Consider the following 21,022-nt stretch of genomic DNA (forward strand, 5'->3'; position numbering starts at 1 on the left):
TCTTATGATGTGGTCAAAAAGAAAGCAACTAGATGCAAAAAATAATTTTGATATTGTTGCACATGGAAGACTACTGTACAAATTGGAGAAGACAGAGTAGTAATCAATGGTGGGATCCATTGTTGTTTTTAGTATGTGCAATGATACAAAGTGTTAATGGCAGTAACCACAGAATGAGGTACCAACTTGTGGTACTACACTCAGATTATGGAGAATGAAAGAAACCTAGGGATAAGAGTGCATCAGGAGGCCCCATTTTGGGAAGAAATGAGTTTTTTGAGCTGATGCTGTATAAACTTGCTTTCTTGCATCATATGCCTCTACTGATGGAAGACCACATTTTCATAGTGCAGTGAGAGTTGACAAGAAATATTGCTGTAAAAAAAAAAAACCTGCATTTATTCTTTCTATATCACTAGAACTACAGTCAAAATTTAAAGTTGACTATCTTCAAATAGAAGGGGATAAAGCTAACAAAATGGAGACCTGCTTCCTCAAATATGCCAATATTTTAGCTGTGCAAAATTAACTTATGATGCATGCAAGCTTATACAGCATCAACCAAAAAAAAAAAAAAAACCTTCCCATTTCACTCCAAATGTTTGTCTAGTTCTGCCTTGAATTTGTCCCCCGGCCAATTAATCTGAGCAAGAATCCCAGCAATGAGCTTGCAAGTGCCTAGTCACATCATCATCAGCATCATCATCATCAGCCATTTTCAATCCACTGCAGGACGAAGGCCTCTCCAGCAACTTTCCAGTTCCTTCTGTTTTGAGCACTGGACTGGCCATCCATTTACTACCCAAAAACTCATGAACTTCATCTATCCATCTCCGCCTTTGTCTTCCAGGTTTTCTTCTAGCTCCTCTTGGGTATCATTCTGTTATTTTCTTAGTCCATCTGTCATCATGTCTTCGAGCTATGTGTCCTGCCCAAGACCATTTTGGTTCTTTAGTTTTCATAAGAATATCCTTTACTTGAGTTTGCTGCCTAATCCATGTGTTTCTCTTCTTATCTAACAGTCTGATTCCCAATTTAATTCGTTCCATTCTTCGCTGTGTAGTTCTTAGCTTCTCTTCCATTCTTTTGGTGAGTGCCCAAGTTTCACTTCCATAAGTCATGGTGGGGAATATACATTGATTCATTATTTTACGTTTCAGACAAACTGGGATATTGCTCTTCAGTATGTGACTATATTTCCTGAATGCTATCCATCCAAAATTTATTCTTCTCTTGACTTCCAGCCATTTATCATTATTACAGCTAATAACTTGTCCCAGATAAGTATATGACTCCACCTTTTCAATTACTGCTCCTTCAATCATTATTTCCCTTTCCGTGGCATACTTGTTCATCATTACTTTTGTTTTAGCCATATTCATCTTTAGTCCAAAATCCTTACTAACTGTGCATAACTGATTAAGATTTTCCTCTAATTCTTTGGGATTGTGGCTTATGACCACAATGTCATCTGCAAATCGTAAATGGTTTAGGTACTCTCCGTTCACATTGACTCCTTTCTGCGACCAGTCTAATCTTCTGAAAGCTTCCTCAAGGGCAGCAGTAAACAGCTTCGGAGATATTGTGTCTGCTTGTCGAACTCCTTTCTCGATTTTAAATTTGCTACTGTCTTTGTCTAGTCTAATAAAGGATGTAGCACTCATATATTTTCTTCAAAATCATAATATATGGAGTATCTATGCCTTGTCTTTCCAGTGCCCGAAACATTGCCTTATGCTGTATGGAGTCAAATGCCTTTCCATAATCCACAAATGCCAGGCATAATGGTGTTTTATATTCATTTGCTTTCTTCATTAGCTGTGATATTACGTGAAGGTGATCCATAGTTGAGAATCCTGTTCTAAAGCCAGCTTGCTCTTTCGGTTGATTCTCATCAAGTATTCTTTCTAATCTGTTAGTAATGACCCTTGTGAACAACTTGTAGATATGGGATAACAAGCTAATTGGTCTATAATTTCCAATTTCTGATTTATCTCCTTTCTTATGCAGCAAAACTATGATTGCATTTTTCTAATGCACTTTGTGAAGAGCCTTGCCAGTTTTTGTGTTATGTCTCTTCCTCCCAATTTTAACAACTCTACAGTAACTTCATCTTCCCCCGGGGCTTTCCGATTCTTCATTTTCTTCAATGCATGTTCTACCTCATCAGGAAGAATATCGGGTATGTCGTATGTGTTGCTACTTTGCAATCCATCTTCCCCCACTGCTGGTATCATTCCCTCACTCCTTGTATAATACTCTATAGTAGTCTTCTGCTATTTGAATTATGCCTTCTCTGCTGTTTATAAGTACACCATCGCTATTCTTCAGTTTCTGTATTACTGCTCATGGCTGCTGATTTAAATCATTTTTTTTCCCTTAATGCTTGTTCTACTTTTCTTGTGTTAAATCTTCTTATGTCCTCTCTGACTCTCTTTCTAATGGCTTTGCATAACTCAGTATACTCAATTTTCTCCCTGTCAGTGTTTTTCTTGCTCTTCATTTGTCGTCTTTGGTTCATCATGACAAGTGTTTCTTGACTAATTTTTTCTTCTTTGGATTTCTGTTTCCCTATAGGTTTCTTGGGCTTTATCACTTTCAGAAAGTTGTAATATTCCTCGTCGATATCTTGGTCCTGAGCAGTCTGCAGAAGCTCAAACTTGTTCTTAAGTTCCAGTACATACTGCTTTTTCTCCTCCTCTGTTATTTCAAAGACCTTTGTATTATTTACTCGAGTCAGTTTTTTCCTTTCCTTTCCTACATCTATATCAAGTGTACATCTTACCATTCTGTGATCACTTCCAACATTTACCTTATTCAGGACGGTAACATCATTCACAATATATCTTCTGTTAGTGAGGATGAAGTCGATTTCATTAGTTGTTAATCCATTTGGACTCTTCCATGTCCACTTTCTGTTCACCCTTTTCTTGAAAACAGTGTTCGTTACTGACATTCCTTGAGATTCTGCAAATTCCACAAGTCTTTCACCTCTTTTATTTCTTTCACCAATTCCAAAATTTCCTATAGTTCCTCTTTCTGCGCTGTTTTGCCTTTTTCCAACCTTAGCATTGAAGTCCCCCATAATAATAGTGTAGTGGGTTTTCTGCTCATCTAGAAGACTCAATTTCAGTGTACATTTCTTCAACCTCTTCATCATCATGGCTCGATGTTGGTGCATCAATCATTATAATCTTTAGCTTGTACCTCTTAGAAATCTTGAGTATTAGTCTTGACACCCTTGGTGATGTACTTTTGAATTCCAAAATGTTGTGTTTAAAATCTTTATTTACCAGAAACCCAACTCCACCTTCACTCCTTTCACTGTTTCCATTGGTGTACAGCAGATTTCCACTTGATAAACTTATAAGTGATTCATTTCTTCTTCTTGTCTCAGCCAAACCGATGACATTCCAATTCACATTTTCTAATTCCTTTTCCAGCTCTAATATCCTGTCTTCACCGATGAGTGATCGTACGTTATAACAGGCCAAGTTCAATTTCCGTGCATGGCAGCCTGGTCATACCCAGAGATCCTTAGCACCCTCTGCTTCCACTCTGATCCTCTCGCTGCCGTAAGAGGGAGAGTGAAAGCTGCTGGGGACTGAGGGCCATTTGTATTGTTGTGCTCTCATTGCTGGAGGGTTTGGTCTTTTCCTCTTCATGCTGACCAGGCGTCTTGAAGAGAACCACTCTACACGTTCGTTGCCACCTAAGTGACGTAACAGGGCTTACCATCGGGAAGGTGTGCATGAGTGGATTTTAGGGAGGCAGGCCAACCAGACTTCTCCTAAATCTTCTGTAATAGAGAGATATTGGATCCATCAGTGTTTTAGGCTGAGTGTCTGATAACACACAGGATGGATACCTGTTCCCCTCTAAGCCTAGTCACAAGACACCGTAATTTGTGAAACTTAAGCATTTGTTCCATTCACTAATCTTGCTGCTCTACAATTAGTTACAAAGTGAGATTTTATTTTAATATAATGAAAAAAACAAGAAACTAAGACTTCATGGACATAGTGTTCTGATTGTGAGAGGAAGTCAAATGAATAGAAACGCTTTGCAATTCATGAGATGTAGGAATTTTATACTGTTGAAACAAATTTTGCTGTAGTTAGCACTATAATGATATTTTCTTCATTTTGCTAAAAAATGAGCCATAAGGTGTGCTCTAGTAGTCTGCAGATAATTAATATAACAAGGATTATAAAATCTGCCATCTATGGATGTACTTTTTTAATTTCAAGCAGCAGGAAACACAATGTAATCAGACATTTAAGAACAAAAATAACAGCCACTGTCAGTGATGGCTCACTCATTTGCTGCCGAATGCTGAAAGTGAAAAACTGGAGTAGCAAGGTTAGATATTAAACACTTGGTAGTAATAGGCTGTCCTGAAAAGCATGTGTGTACATGTTGGCCACAAATTGATTAACTCAAGAAAAAGCAATCCAGACATTATATGCACTGGTGAGAAAGTCTGTTTATGTCTTGAATTAAGCAAGTTGCTTATTTCTTTTAAGTGTTATGTTGACAATTCTGTATTGCATTGAAGAACTTCATTCCAGTGTACTACACATGTGCCACTCAGTTACCCAACACTACTTAATTGATTACAAAATATAAGAGCAATAAAGCTCAATCTTTTCTACATAAATAATAATGTTAAATATAAGAGAACATCTCATACCTTCTTGTAGCAAAAATCTTCAACCCAATGCTCACATCCAGTTGATCTGGTCAATACATTATGTAAAAGACCTAAGTTAAAAATGCGATATACAGTATAGTTGGATTTTGTTAAGTGTGTTACTTTACTTCTTGTGAGCACAGATCGCAGCCGAAATAATCTGGTCACTTATAAAGAAGTTTAGTCAAAAAGATTTTAATGTAGAATTTGACAATTGTCTTCAGTTTCTAGAGTGGTTGGTGTGCATCAGCTACGCCTTACTCTTCCTTCTTGGCGGTGAGTGGATAATGGGAACTGAATACAAGATTAGTTTTTAGAAAATCGGGTTAAATTAACAATATTTTAATAGTTTATATCACGTTTTTAACTTGGGCCTTTTACATACTATATTAACTGGATCAATTGGATGTGAGCGTTGGGTTGAAGAATTTTCCTACAAAAAAGGTATGAGGTGTTCTCTTAATTTGATTGAAATTTGTCAGTGTGGTATCATTACTACTAGATATGTTGAAGAATGCCTGTGACTAGCTCCTACTTGTGGTTCTGCTGCCTGGTGTTAGGGGAATATGCTAGACTTGATCATCACAGCAAGGTTGAAGTTATGACAGCTTACTTAAGGTGCTACATGGCCTCCAGTTGAATACTATACAGATCTACTGAGTGGCATCTCCAGAGATTTCCAATATATAAAATTAGGGGTGATAACCAAAACTGTACCATACTACAAAGACTCATGATAGGGTTCCAAGTGTTCTAGTAATAGTGGCATGTAATGAAAGGAAGCAAGCATATGAAGCATCAGCCAAAAAAATTCACAACGGCAGATGGAAGTTTGTTCCAGCAATTAACCACCCGCTGGATAGAGTTGCATCAGAGCTCTCAGTTCAACTGTAATTAAACTGGTGAAAATCATTTTTATTTGTAGATTTTGAAATTTCACATCACAAATATCTTATTACTACAGTTAATACTGTTTGCACTTGCTCATGGATGGTGTAGATCCCACCTCTCTTAAAGTAATGGAAAGACAGTTATAGTGTTAATATCCATATTCTTTGTACCCTGATTACAAAATTGGTAATCTTGTAACCAAGGTACAAACTGGATGTGGACTACTAACCAGAAAAATTAATGTGCCACACCTAATTAAACAAGCAGAACTACATGGTTTGTTCTAGGTTACAACAGTGGTTCAAGACCATGACTGCTAAATATGATTGGCAATGCTATTGGTTTGGAAGAATGGCCAAGATCCAGGGTGCCATGATTGTGTTTAGAGAATCTGTGTGAATCTTTTGGTTTCTGCTGCCTAAGGGAAGTGTTCCCAATTTAACAGATGCAATTTTCATTGAGGAATTTGAAAGAAAGTTACAGGATACTGAACTAGCAGCTTGGCAATGTTTAAAGCTGTTGTGCTTTAATTTCTTAGCAAATACAAGAGGCTCATTTATTAAGTTCCCAATATCTTTTGCTCCAGAGGTATGGGGAAAATGAAATGTAGAGAGTATATTAAGAAACAACCAAAATATAAAACTGTATATTAACCAATAATTAGTTGCAAATGCCAACTTTTATTCATATGTGGACAGAAGCAGGTGCTTCAAGTGAATAGGAAATTACTGCATACATCTTTATTTCAGTTTCTTGAAGTTGTTAAATACTTCCAAACGACTATATTACAGAAAATAATTGTAAGGTTGTTTGATGTTATAACATTTTTCAAGTCAGTTTATCTGAAAGGGGTAATTACCTACAAATATACCCAACTTGTCGAAAACCCCGTCGTTATGTTTTCACAATAATCTATTAATGCCAAAGGTTACAGACTTCAAGAACAGTTCCTTCTCACTGTGGGATTATCTCACTCACTAAGTAAGAAAGTAATTTATACTTAAATAAAAAACATTTGAACTAAATACAGGAAATTAAAGCTGTTAATAAGGTTATAGGTAAGGCAGGTTTCTATTCAACAAGCAAAACAAAGCTATAGTAAAATTAGACAGTAAGCATAATGAAAACACTATATAGCCAAAGACACAAAGGAGGATTTTACTTACTAACTTCATGAAGTTAGTATTACCTCAGGGTCCTAAGGTTAAATATGACATAAAAATCACAGCTGCCATATGAAACCCAAGGGTTAGACACTTCAGATCTAAACTATGGTTTACCAATAAATGTGCTAACACTGTTTGAAATAAGAATAAAACAATTAGCTTGTAATCAAATTTTTGACATCAATAAGCATCTTTTCCTGCCCAGCTGAAGTGCATTGTGTCTTCTGCTGAGAGAAGTCTCCTAATGGCATTTCTGTATTTGTTCTTAAAACTTTTGCACCAGAGTTAACTTTTTTTTTTCCCCTCCATGAACAATTTTTTCATAGTGATAGAGAAATCTGATGACTATCAATCCATCAGTGATGGATTGATAGTCAATTTCTTCATAGTGATAGAGAAATCTTGGCTTACATTTTTCACTTTTAGAGTAACTTAGCAGTTGTTCTTTACATTTCCTTAGAAGACATAAGCCAGTTTTTCTGTAGCCACTTGCTTCAGTCCCCCTAACCTGTTCTTTTCCAATCCATGGTGTCTCTAATGAAAGTGCTGTTGTTCCTTTCAGTTTAATAAACTCTGATCTACACAACATTTACAACTTTAAAATATCCACAAGCCAATTCTTGAATGGTACTGGACATGATACTGCCAAGGGGGATGTCTTTGTGTGTGCACGATGTAAGGAGTGCAAGGAAATCAGGCGACAACTCAGCGTTGTTATGGGCTTTTTTTATGAGAGCTTGAAGGACAGGGTGGATGCCCTCGAAGGAAATAAATTGAGGGGCCCATCAAGCTCTCAGCTGCCCACATCAACGCCAGAGCTTGCACTTGGTCATCAGGCAACACAGAAGCAGCCCCCTAGGCAGAATGCGCTGGTCCCACAGGAACTAGTAGTTGTTGGTGACTCTATTGTCAGGGAAACGGGGAACATGCTTTGTAAAAAGGATAGGTGGAATAGGACCAGGGTATGTCTGCCAGGGGCAAAGGTTGATGACGTTGTAGAGCGGATATCATCTTTTAAGGGCACAAAAGGTGATATAGTTGTACACGTTGGCACGAATGATATTAAGAGTAGGAGACCGGCGGAATTACTTAGCAAGTACAGTTCACTGTTGAAAAAAAGCCGTGAATTAGGGTTGAACTTGAAAGTGTCTGCAATTCTGCCCAGACACGATAGGAGGGAGTATATGATGAGAGCCTTGTCGATCAATTCGGCCCTGGAGGGATTGTGCAAGGCTCAAGGGGTAAAATTTTTTTCAGCCTGGACTGTACTTGTTAACAGGAGAGACTGCTTCTATAGGGATGGGATACACTTAAATAGAAAGGGTGCAAGAATTTTTGCTGATGCTGTCGAGGCAGTGTTAGGTGGGTCGGAAAACTGCTAGTTGGGGGGGGGGATACAAGGACTAATAGATTAACAGTAGCCACTGGCAGAGGTGGAAGTGATTCTTGCACTGCTTCTATTGAAATGAGCAGAAGTCTGAAAAACAAGATGCAGGATATTTCAGAGACTGCTGGTAGTCATTGCGTTACAAGTAAACACATGGGTTGTGTCTAGGGTAGCTAAGAATAGAAACAGGTGCATGTATACCTGCGTGTACACCAATACTAGGAGTTTGGTAAATAAATTTGATGAATTTGAGGTATTGCTCAAAACATCAAAGGCAGATATTGTTGGGATATCAGAGACGTGGTGTCACACAGATATAAGTAATGCGGAACTGGAATTTGGGGAATACAATGTGTATAGAAAGGATAGACAGGACAGGAGGGGAGGAGGGGTTATGCTATTAATTAAGAAACACATAAAGTCCAAGGAAGTGAAGCCAGTCAACATCGATGGACAGGGCAGTGCCGAGTCAGTTTGGTGTGACATAAGCATAGGGAAATCAAAATTGAGAGTAGGAGTGTGCTATAGGCCTAATGACTCTGATGAGTATAATAAGATATTGTACAGGGAAATAGAGTGGGCCAGTAAATCAGAGAGTCTTATAATGGGGGATTTTAATTTCCCAGATATTGACTGGAATGGGTTGGTCACTCGCACACTAGCAAGGCTTTTGTGGATTTATTGGATGATTGTTTTCTACATCAGCATGTTCGTGAGGCAACAAGAGGGAGCAATACTCTTGATCTGATTATCAGTAGTGACTCTTCATGCATTAAGAACCTGCAGATAAATGAACCACTGGGTGGCAGTGATCACAGTGTGTTGAAGTGGGATTTACTCAAGGAGGTAACTACCATCAGAGGTAAAGGGAAGGGTTTTTGTTTTCGTAAAGGCGACTATGATGGTCTGAGACAGCATTTAAATTCTATACAGTGGGACCAACTGATGATGTTACCAACAGCAAACTCAAAATGGGAAGCATTCAAGGAACTAATCTTGGAGGCTACCAGGCTTTACATACCAACTAAGAAATATTGTTCAAGGTTTAGGCCTAAATGGTTGTCAGATGAACTAATGAGACATGTGGCAGAGAAGAAAAATGCATGGGATACATATAAATTAATGGGTGACATGGAAGCCTATGATAGATATAAGTTGGTCTGTAACCAAGTCACAAAGGAGATTAGGCAGGCAAAGGCAGACTACGAAAAATCCTTGGCAAAGGATGCAAAGAAAAACAGAAAAGAGTTCTTTACATACTTGAACTCGAGAAGGAAAGGGATGAATCAGTTTGGTCCACTGGATATTGATGGTTCAACAGTTGAGGATCCTGCTCAGGTGGTTAACAATCTAAACGAGTATTTTGCATCTACATTCACGCATGAGGAGTTATTCAGGAAGGAGAATGATGTAGGTAAAGTAAACATTGGCAGTGAGCTGGATGATTTTGTAATAACTGAGAGGAAAGTGGAGGAGAGATTGTTGAGGATAAACATAAAAAAGGCACCTGGGGTGGATGGGATCTATCCAGTTATATTAAAGGAGGCAGCAAAGGAAGTATGCAAACCCCTAGCCATACTTATGAGAGCTTCTTTGGACTCAGGGGAGGTACCCATAGACTGGAGATGTGCAAATGTAACCCCAATTCACAAAGGAGGATCAAAGGCTGACACAAGTAATTATAGACCTGTTAGTTTAACTTCTGTTCCAGGTAAATTAATGGAGGCACTGGTTAAAGAAGCACTGCAGGATCATCTAGACAAGAATTCAGTTATAGCTCAGACGCAGCATGGTTTTGTTAAGGGCAGGTCTTGCCTGACCAATTTGATTGGATACTATGATGTAGTCACAAAAGAACTGGATGCAGGGAATAACTTTGATATTATATATTTGGATCTTAGAAAGGCTTTTGATACTGTTGCACATGGAAGACTGCTGCAGAAATTGGAGCAGTGTGGCATTGGAGGCAAATTGCTGCTATGGATAAGGGGATGGTTGAGTGGCAGAAGACAGAGAGTGGTAATCAATGGACACTGCTCAACGTGGACTAATGTTATTAGTGGAGTTCCTCAAGGTTCAGTGTTGGGTCCGTTGTTGTTTTCGGTGTTTATGAATGATATTGATGATGGGATATCAAGTTTAATGTCCAAGTTTGCAGATGATACAAAGGTTGGCAGGGTCGTTAAGGACACTACTGACGCTATGCTGCTGCAACAGGATCTGGAAAGGTTGAACAGATGGGCTGAGAGGTGGCAAATGAAGTTTAACATTGACAAATGTAAAGTACTACATATGGGAAGCAGTAACCCCAGAGCAACGTATCAACTCTGTGGTACTACACTGACAGTGGTGGAGAATGAAAAGGACCTGGGGGTAATTGTGCAGGGAGATATGAAGTTCTCTGAGCAGTGCAGACGAGCTGCAAGAGTAGCTCATGGTGTCTTGTCAATGATATACAGGAATTTTTCTAGCAGGGATAAGGAGGTGATTATTCCCTTGTATAAGGCAATGGTTAGGCCACATCTTGAGTACTGTATACAGGTCTGGAGGCCTCATTTCAAGAAGGATGTAGAGCTGCTGGAACGGGTACAGAGAAGGGCAACAAGATTAGTGAATGGAACAAAGGGTTGCTCTTACGAAGAAAGGCTTAAGTTTTGCAAATTACAGAGTCTGGAGACTAGGCACCGGCGAGGTGATCTGATAGAGGTGTATAAGGCTTTGAATGGTTTGAGCATGCTCAATGCCAATGGGATTCTTCATCTTTCTCAGAATAATCACCTCAGAGGGCATAAATTCAAATTGAGGAAGGACGGATGTCGGATAGATGTGCGGAAATTTGCCTTTGGCCAGCGGGTGGTTGGTTGGTGGAACCGACTTCCATCACTTGTTGTTGAAGTTGATAGCCTAAACAAATTTAAAGCTCAACTGGACAGGTATTTCGAACGAACGGAGGGGTGAAATGGGAGAGGGTTTTTTTTTTTTTTTTTTTTTTGGGCTGATGCTGAATAAGCTTGCTCTCTTGCATCGTATGCCTCTACTAATGCTAATGCTAATGATATTCGAGTAATTTTCCTTCAGAACTGCTTACCATGCTGTGGTACCATTAATTCTAGTTTAATTGGGTTCCAAATACTCTGCTTTCTAGACAAGATCATGTGTACAGGAATAACCCTCACCTGAGGTTTATTCTTGTAACTTTTTTTTTTTTTTTTTTGCATTAGCATATCACAAATATACTATTTTCTCCTGAATGCAATAGGGAAACCAAGTTCTAGAGCACTGGCATGATTTGTCTTTCCCTTTCCCTCTAGAGTGGTAGCTGTGGCATGTGCTACCAAAGAAGGGTGGTTAATTAATGATCCTTCACTTAAAAATTATTTCCAGAGGACTAAACGGGTTTTTCAATTTGGTTTTTTTTTCTGACCATTTCAAACCGACCTTCACCATTTTTATTCCTTAAAATTTATATTAAGGTTCTTCTGAACAGAACTAAAATTCTGTTCAGAAGAACCTTAATATAAATTTTTTGAAAATTAACAATCCATGCACAGTACTGCATGTTCTAATACCTCTCATAAAGAAGGAAGCTTGCATACAAGTTCTTTGTGGGAAATGCAAGAAAAAAAAATTTTTTTTTTAAATATTGGAAATAAGCCAGAGGAATCCATATTGGTTATGGTTACTGGATTTCTCCATTAATATAGAAAGGTGACACGAAACAGGATTTAACTCACCATACTTTCTTGTAGCATTAAGATTCTTCAAGCAAGCCATTGATTGGAATATGTTTGGTATAACAGAAGCTTTGACTGCTATTTGGGCTTTTAAAAATTGAATTTTATTAATAAATTTTTATAGTTATCGTGAGCTTAAATGTGGTCAGGAAATTTGTGCAAACAAAACATTTTTTTGGAAAACCATCATCTTCTGTGTTTCATTCTTGCCAAAAGTAGTTCTGATTTTTTTGTGAACTCCATAAATTATTGACCACGATGCAAACTGGAGCTGATATATTTTAATAATGTCAAAGAGTTTTGTGTAGATGACAGTTGTCCTTCACAATAACCATTAAGTGATGGTTAGAACAGTTTAAGGGAACTGGCAATGTCAAGAATGTTGAGTGCAGCCCAAGGAAATCTTCCATCATGCTAGCAGAAAACTAGAAAAGCCCTGATTGACCATTCACAGGATAGAAAGGGAGGAGGTGTTATGCTGTTAATTAAGAAAAACATAAAATCAAAAGAAGTGCACCCAGTTGATATAGATGAACAGTGCACTGTTGAGTCAGTTTGGTGTGACATAAGCACTGCGAAAGCAAAAATAAGAGTAGGATTGTATAGGCCTAATGACACAAATGAGTACAATGAACAATTGTACAGAGAAATAGAGTAGGCTAGTAAATCGGAATGTCTTATAATGGGGGATTTTAACTTCCCAGTTTTTGACTGGAACTTGTGGGTTGGTCACTCACACACTAGTCAGACTTTTGTGGATTTATTGGATGATTGTTTTCTGCAGCAGCATGTTCGAGAGGCAACCAGAGAGAGAGTAATACTCTTGATCTGGTTATCAGCAGTGATCATTCATGTATTAAGAATTTACAGATAAAGGAACCACTAGGTGGCAGTGATCACAGTGTACTGATGTGGGATTTACTTAAAGATTTAATTACCACCAGGGGTAAAGGAAAGGGTTTATGCTTCCGTAAAAGTGAGTACAGTGGTCTCAGAAAGTTTTTAAATTCTGTACGGTGGGATCAACTGACGATGTTACCAACAGTAAATTCTAAGTGGGAAGCATTCAAGGAATTAATCGTGGATGCTACTAAAAGTTTCATGCCTATTAAGAAATTTTGTTCAAGGCCTAAATGGTTATCAAATGAACTAATGAGACTCATAACAGAGAAGAAAAATGCATGGGATGCATATAAATTATCAAGCGACTCAGAAGCCTATGGCACATATAAGCTGGTCTGTAATCAGGTTACAAAGGAGGTTAGGCAGGTGAAGGCAGATTACGAGAAATCCTTGGCATAAGATACTAAGAAAAATAGCAAGGATTTCTTTACTTATATAAACTCTAAAAGGAAGGGGATGAATCTGATTGGTCCGACTGTTGATGATCCTGCTCAGATAGCAAACAAACTGAATGAGTATTTTGCATCTACATTCACACATGAGGAATTATTAAGGTTTCAAAATGGCAGAAGGTTATCAAATTGTAGCAGGATACTTAATGATTTTGTAATAACTGATAGCAAAGTGGAGGAGAAATTGTTGAAGTTAAACATAAGAAAAGCACCTGGGTAGTAGTAGTAGTAGTGGCATGTGATGCAAGAAAGCAACTGTATGAGCTTATGCAGCATCAGCCAAAAAAATAAATAAATAAATAAAATGGGATCTATCTAGTTATATTAAAGGAGGCGGCAAAGCTACTAAGCAAACCCTTAGCCATAATTATGAGAGCATCCTTGGACTCAGAGGAGGTTCCCACGGACTGGAGATGTACAAATGTATCCCCAATTCACAAAGGGGGATCGAATGGTGACACGAGTAATTACAGACCAGTTAGTTTAACTTCTGTTCCGGGTAAAATAATGGAGCCACTGGTTAAAGATGCATTGCAGGATCATCTAGACAAAACTGCAGCAATAATTCAGACACAGAATGGGTTTGTTAAGGGAAAGTCTAGTCTGACAAATTTGATAGGATATTATGATGTGGTTACAAAGGAACTGGATGCAAAAAATAATTTCGATATCATATATTTGGATTTCAGCAAAGCTTTTCACACTGTTGCACTTGGAAGACTATTGTACAAATTGGAGCAGAATGGTATTAAGGATAAGTTGCTACAATGGATAAAAGGATCATTGAGTGGGAGAAGACAGAGGGTGGTAATCAATGGGTGCTGCTCTTCGTGGACTAATGTTATTAGTGAAGTCCCACAGGGTTCGGTGTTGGGTCCACTGTTGTTTTATATTTTTATCAATGATATTGATGAAGGTATATCAGGCTGAATGTCGAAGTTTGCAGATGATACAAAGGTTGGCAGGGTTGTTAATGACAGTAATGGCAGTGTGCTACTGCAACAGGGTCTAGATAATTTGGGCATATGGGCTAAGAAGTGGCAACTGAAATTTAACCTTGACAAATGCAAAGTACTACATATGGGTAGAAGTAACCCCAGAGAAACGTACCAACTGTGTGGTACTACACTTAAGGTGGTAGAAAATGAAAAAGACCTGGGAGTAATTGTGCAGACAGGCTGCCAGGGCAGGTCATCGGGTTTTGTCAATGATATATAGGAATTTTGCTAGCAGCGAAAAGGAGGTGATTGTCCCTCTGTATAAGGTCAGGCCACGCCTTTGAGCATGCTGAATTCTGATGGGCTCCTTCTGCTTGTTCAGATTACGAACCTAAGGGGCATAAATTCAAATTAAGAAAGGACAGATGTAGAATATATGTGCGGAAATTTGCCTTTAGCCAGCGGGTGGTTAATTGCTGGAACAAACTTCCATCTGTCGTTGTGGAAGTTGATAGGTTGAATAAATTTAAGGAGGGAATGGTGTGATTTTTTTTTTTTTTTTTTTTTTTTTTGGCTGATGCTGCATAAGCTCATACGCTTGCTTCCTTGCATCACATGCCACTACTACTTTAATCAAATGTTATTGACATAAACAGACTGCTTTCCCATAATTATGAGAGGATCAAGTGTATATATAATATAAATTCATTCTGCATAATTTATGCAACAAAGTCAACAGTTTACCTTGATCCATAAACAGCTTCTGGTATCTTAACATAAATAGCACTAAGGCGCCGTAGAGATTCCTCAGGCCGACCATTTGCATCCTTCTCCAGTTGTTTGTCAGGGTAATTTCTAAAATGAAAGAACAGTCAAGCATTTACAAAAGTCTAAATAGCATTCAATACTTTCAGTAACTGAAAGGGAGATGAAAAACACCAAGTTATTGTATATACAATAGGCTTTATTGATATCAATAAAAGTTTTTAAAAAATGCAAACTTACACTCGCTCGCTTTAAAATACAAGGGATCTGATGCATTTTCTTCATCATTTCTCATTCTGCAATATGTTGCTGTCAGAAATACTTCAGTAAATGTTCCTTCCGAGTTCCCTAGAGAAGGAATTAATGTTCCTTGACATCTTCCATGTGGGAAAACTATTTCTACATCAGTTAACCGTCCATCACTGTCAACATTTATGAAAAATGTTTGTTTATATTCTGGCATGACTACTAGGTCAGAGAAGTATTTTTAGTCACACTGACTTGAACCATGTTCCACTCAAGCTACATTAAGTATAGGGAAAGTCATCAGATGAAATTGCTTCAGTTATAAAGTATTCCTTGAGTGGCGTGATGCATAGGTAAACTTGTTTGAAAATAATAAAGCACTCCAAACTTATGTTTATACATAATGGAGTAAATGGTAAGGAAATACCACATAAATTTTGTGGTATTTCCTTACCATTTCTTCAGTGATTGCGAAGACAGTAACTAAAGGCTATTATTATGGAATTATTAGTAAATAACAATAATGCATAAACACCAAATTGATCTTTTGTGAAGTCAGAAGTGCTTACGCATTATTGTTATTTACTATACAAAATTCTTCAAATTAGATCTATTAAAAATTTTTTAAGAAATCCATAATAATAACCCTTAGTTACTGTCTTTGCAGTCATTGAAGAAATACCACAAAATATTTGAATGCTTTATTATCTTCAAACATGTTCAGCCGTTTTGCGAATGTGTCCTTTATTGAGAAATATGGACCAATGCATATTAAAGTGGTTTTCTTATGACATTTCTTACTGCCAACAAACTGCATTGACTTTCTCCTTGATGTCATGCTTTCACTAGAAAATTGTAATATTTGTAGAAGAATAAGAAATTTACCCCTAATATGATACGTAGAACACTTCCTAATGACTTTCAATGCAAATTTTGAAAAAAAAGACCACGAACGTTAATAGAATTCTCATCTAATTTAATTACATTTGACACATTGAATAAAAATGTTTGGTTTTGGTAACAGCATGAAAGACCAATTCTGGTGCTGCTGAACGAGGACATGTACTGATTTAATCTCATGTCAAGCCCTGAGTATAGTGTGTAATTTCCGTATTGGTCTGGCCACAATTTTTAATTCAGTATCTTTAAAGAAGCTGTTTGTGCCACTGTTCAACGTATGGGACAGAAATAAAGTATTTTTTGATGTTACTATTGTTGGTGTAGTTTTTTTGTATCCTATCCTTGGTTTGTACCCTGATTTGGTTTATTGTAGAAAGGGGGTAACCCCTGGTTAATATCTTCCATAGATTCTGTTGTTGAATATTTATATGCATTGACAAATAATAGACCTCTTGTAGGTGAACAGGTGATAGCTGTTATAATGCAGCAACATACCAGTGTTTGTCGGTTTACGGCAGATGTTAAATTGGACTTTATATTTTTCCCGAGTAAGCATGAAATTTAATGACTTTGTTTCAGTATTTTCCCTTTCCAATGCGAAATTGAGTCTAGGATGAATATTATTAAAGAATGTAAAATGTCTTGAACAGTGCAACTATCAGTAATAACCAGAACGTTGTCTAAATACTTCCCATAATATGGGGTAGACCTCCGATATTAGAGCCTAAGTGGCTTAATATTGGAGGTATTTAGACAACATTCTGGTTATTACTGATAGTTTCACTATTCAAAACAGGGATGTTCCTAGGGTATTTGGCACCCCCTTTAAAATTTTCTTCATATGTGTAAGTTTCAGGTGCAGTGCACCCTGCCCCAAGACATTTTACATTGGAAAGTCCAATTTAACATCTGTCGTAAACCAACAAACACTGGTATGTTGCTGTATTATAAAAGGCTGTCGCCCATTCACTTACAAGAGGTCTATTATTTCTCAATGCATATAAATATTCAACGACGGAAACTGCTTTACACTCAGAAATACAGATATTAACCAGGGGTTACCCCCTTGCTATAATAAACATCAAAAAATACTTTTTCTATCCCATACGTTGAACAGTGGCACAAACATCTTAACAGATTCTTTAAAGATACTGAATTAAAAATTGTGGCGAGATCAACACGGAAATTACATGCTATACTGAACAATCGCTCAGTCCTTTCCCAACAAATCAGTGACCTGGTATACATTTCTTGTGGTGATTGTGAGATTAAAACAGCATTAGCCTTTCGTGCTGTTAATGAAAACTATACATTTTGATTCAGTGAGGCAAAATACTTAGTGTCCAAAGTAATGAGAATTCTATTAATGTTCGCTGTGCATAAGTGAAGACAACCTCTATTTAAGATGTAATTTCTGTTCCTGTGATCAAGACAAAAAAAAAACCGTCCGTCAGCTTCAGGAAGGGAAGTCTTGTTTCAAAATTTGCTGGAGAGTGTCCTGTAAGGACAGGTCCTTACAACTGTTATTAATAATGGGTGTCATTGATATTGGAAAATTATTAGTGAATTTTAATACAGACAACCTTTAGAAATATATTAGGTCAAAACTAAATAACAGAATTTGAATAAGATAGTTCAGAAAATTCCCAGGTTTAATTGTGCTCGTTTCGCCTATTACCTTTTAGTAAGAGGAATATTAACGTAGCTACGGGGGGAAGTGTTTCGAACTCGCGATACAATAGAAACACCGATGGAGCAGTCCGCAGTTAATAAGCACAGAACAAAGTCAACATTTCATCCCTAAAGAACAATGGGCCAAAACAAAAACAATTAAGATAGAGATGGAGCTCAGTAATGGAGGTACTCAAGAAATTGAGTGCACACCTTAAAAATTTCATGGGGGCAATTAACGACAGGTGAAGCAAGACAAATACAAGGCGTAGTTGGGCAATCACAAAGAAGATCTAGAAATTGCTGGAAACCGGAATCCCTCTCTAAAAAGGATGGTGGACACCGAAGAGTAAAGGAGACAAATGGGAATTACAAGGGAAGGGATGTACAGGCCAGTGATTGGTCAGAGAGAAAAGCGTGGGAAATTTTGAAATTCATAGTAAAGAAAGAAAGAGTTTTTGGGAGTGTGTGTGGAGGAAGACAGTCGTTGAGTTTGTGTGATTGTAAAAAATTTTTGGAGAGGAGGCCGTAGTAATGGGAAGGAAATTTTCCTTGTGAGTAATTTATGTAAGGCTTGAATTTTGTAAATCGGTTCACTAGTAGTTTGCTAGTAGTCAAAATCGGTTCGACCGCAATCTTTTTTGTGACCAATCAGATTTACTCCGTTTGGGTTTTTGTAGGTGCCCCCCCCCCTAAGAATGTTTCACATCAAAAATATGGCTAACAACACGACAAAAGGAACCATAAGTTGAACTACTAAAACATTTCAAATTATCGAAATCTATGCAAACAAGATTTTTTTTTTATTTTAACAGACTATTTGTAAAATAATAAGAGGAGTTTACCTCAATATAGTACGTAAAACACTTCCATATGATTAACCCCAGGGGCTCACATCTGGTGAGTATGGGCTTGGTGCACCCAGGGTTCTGAGCTGAATATCATTCTTCTCTTTCTACTTTTTTCTCTCTCAGGGTTAACTCGGTAATCTTTTTTTTTTGGCTGGTGCACCACATAGCTAATAACAATACTCTCCAGAAATTAAAACGAAAAACTTACATTAGAGTAACAAATAATTTAAAATAAATACAATAAACCACGTATCGAAAAAAAAAAACAACTACATTACTATGGCTCAGTTGAATTGAAGGCCAGAACATACAATATTCCTGCACTTTTCGGTCAGGTAAAATTACACAGGATTGGATTTCCTACAGAAACTCGGCATTTTCATCCTTAGCCACACATGTATATAGCATTATAAAACCCTTTAGACAGGCGATACTGACAAGTTATTCTCAATAGATGTTACCTCATTATATACGAATGTAAACATTGAATATACATTAGATATTCTTTGGGATATGTTAAATAATAACTCGATACCGATTAATTATACGAAGCTTCCTATTAACAAAACAAATTTTTGGTTTGCCAATGGGATTGAGCCTGAGCGGCTTAATATTGAAAATCTATCTCTCAATGATTGAGCATATACATTTGACGCCTTTGCGACCCTGCATCACATACTATGGGAGGTATTTAGACGATGTTCTAGTTATTACTGATAATAGTACTATCCGAGCCTTTTTACATTGGAAAGAGGGGATACAAAATCATTAAATTTCACGCTTACTCGGGACTCGAATAAAATCCAATTTAACATCTATCGAAAACCTACAAACACCAGTATGTTTCTACATGAATGGGTTCAGGGGATCCTTCCACTTGTTCAGATTACGAAAAGATAGATTTGCGGAAATTTGCCTTTAGCCAGCGGGTGGTTAATTGCTGGAACAAACTTCCATCTGTCGTGGAAGTTGATAGGTTAAATAAATTGAAGGAGGAACTGGTGTGATTATTTTGGCTGATGCTGCATAAGCTCATACACTTGCTTTCTTGCATCACATGCCACTACTACTACATTATAAGAGCTATCACCCGTTCACCTACAAAAGATCGATTATCTTTAATCAATTTCTAAATGTCTACAAATATTCAACGACGGAATTTGCTTTGGACTCAGAAGTATTACAAGTATTAGCCAGCAGATTCTTGAACAGGGGTTATCCCCTTGCTACAATAAACTATATTTCTGTCCCATATGTTGAACAGTGGCACAAACAGCTTAACAGATTCTTTAATACCGAATATAAAATAGTGGCCAGGCCAATACGGAAATTACACTATGCTGAACAATCGCTCAATCCTTTCCTCCTTCGCACAAATTAATGACCTAATATACATGTCTTGTGATTGGTGTTAATCAACATGCGGACTCAGTTCGGGCTTCTCGTTCAGCAGCGTCAGAATTAGCCTTTCACGCCGTTAACTAAAAACATTTTTTATTTAACGAGGCCAAAATGTCCAACGTAATTATACGCGACTATTAATTGCAGAAACCGTAGAAATTAAATTACACGAAAATTCTGTTAATGTTCGTCGGCCATAACTCATCGTTTCGTGGGCTTCTACGCGCATGCGCGAAGACAAAATCCCTATTTAAGTTTCATTCCTGTGATCATGACATGACATACGGTCGAAAAGCGTTTTGCAATTTTTTTTTTCGCTATGTTTTAATTCCTGCGTATCATACGGAAGTGTTCTATGTACTATATTGAGGTAAACTTATTTTACAAATATTGATATCAACGTAGAACGTATTCAGCATTACAGCTCTGGTTCATACTATTTAACAGACTATATAAATGCGACTGACAGAGAATCAACTTACGGTGTGTCATCCCGTAGCATTCGAAAGAGGTCGTGCAACAAATGCTCTTTGTCCACCGTTTTCTTGTGCTGCTCTACAATGGAAGAAAACTTTTTCTTTGCAGCTTCAGTCTTTTTCCAAGGTGCAGATGGTGCATTGTTGCCAAACACATGAATTCCTGAAACAAAAAGATCACAATTGAATTTGCAGGCAAAAAAAAAATATTTATTTGTGGCAATAAGGTGTGTTGGTCAGGGGCAAGAGCAGAGAGGACCACTCCAGAATATTTTATTGGAGCCAATAAACCTGCCAAATCATGAGTTGTGGCTTATGTATGGCAGCTCCTAAACATTAGCTCAACTCTGCCATGGTTCTCCAATGGTGTGCTTTTTATTATCCAGGCTGTAACAATTGCAAATTGAATTCTGTGTGAAATTTACCATGTCTCCAGATAGGCAAGTGCTGTTAGCAGATTTTATACAAGGGCCATTTGAAAAGTTTGACTCTGGCAAACCCTTTGGAATCAGTACACTTTTACCATATCAGTGCTGTAATGCATTGAT

General features: G+C 37.5%; 1 protein-coding gene across 1 annotated transcript in view; it reads right to left on the reverse strand.

Moving 5' to 3' along the window:
* Window positions 1–21,022, reverse strand: part of LOC150089113 (transport and Golgi organization 2 homolog) — a 115,951-nt gene that overhangs the window by 1,730 nt on the left and 93,199 nt on the right. Inside the window, exons 5-6 of the mRNA XM_090390333.1 lie at window positions 20,481–20,637; window positions 14,909–15,019 (exon numbers count right to left, since the gene is read on the reverse strand). Of these exons, the coding sequence (XP_090246459.1) occupies window positions 14,909–15,019; window positions 20,481–20,637 (268 nt within the window). The remainder of the gene's footprint in view (window positions 1–14,908; window positions 15,020–20,480; window positions 20,638–21,022) is intronic.

This window comes from Mastigoproctus giganteus, chromosome 2, assembly GCF_048544385.1.
Source record: "Mastigoproctus giganteus isolate SK-2022 chromosome 2, ASM4854438v1, whole genome shotgun sequence".
Classification (NCBI taxonomy): domain Eukaryota; kingdom Metazoa; phylum Arthropoda; class Arachnida; order Uropygi; family Thelyphonidae; genus Mastigoproctus; species Mastigoproctus giganteus.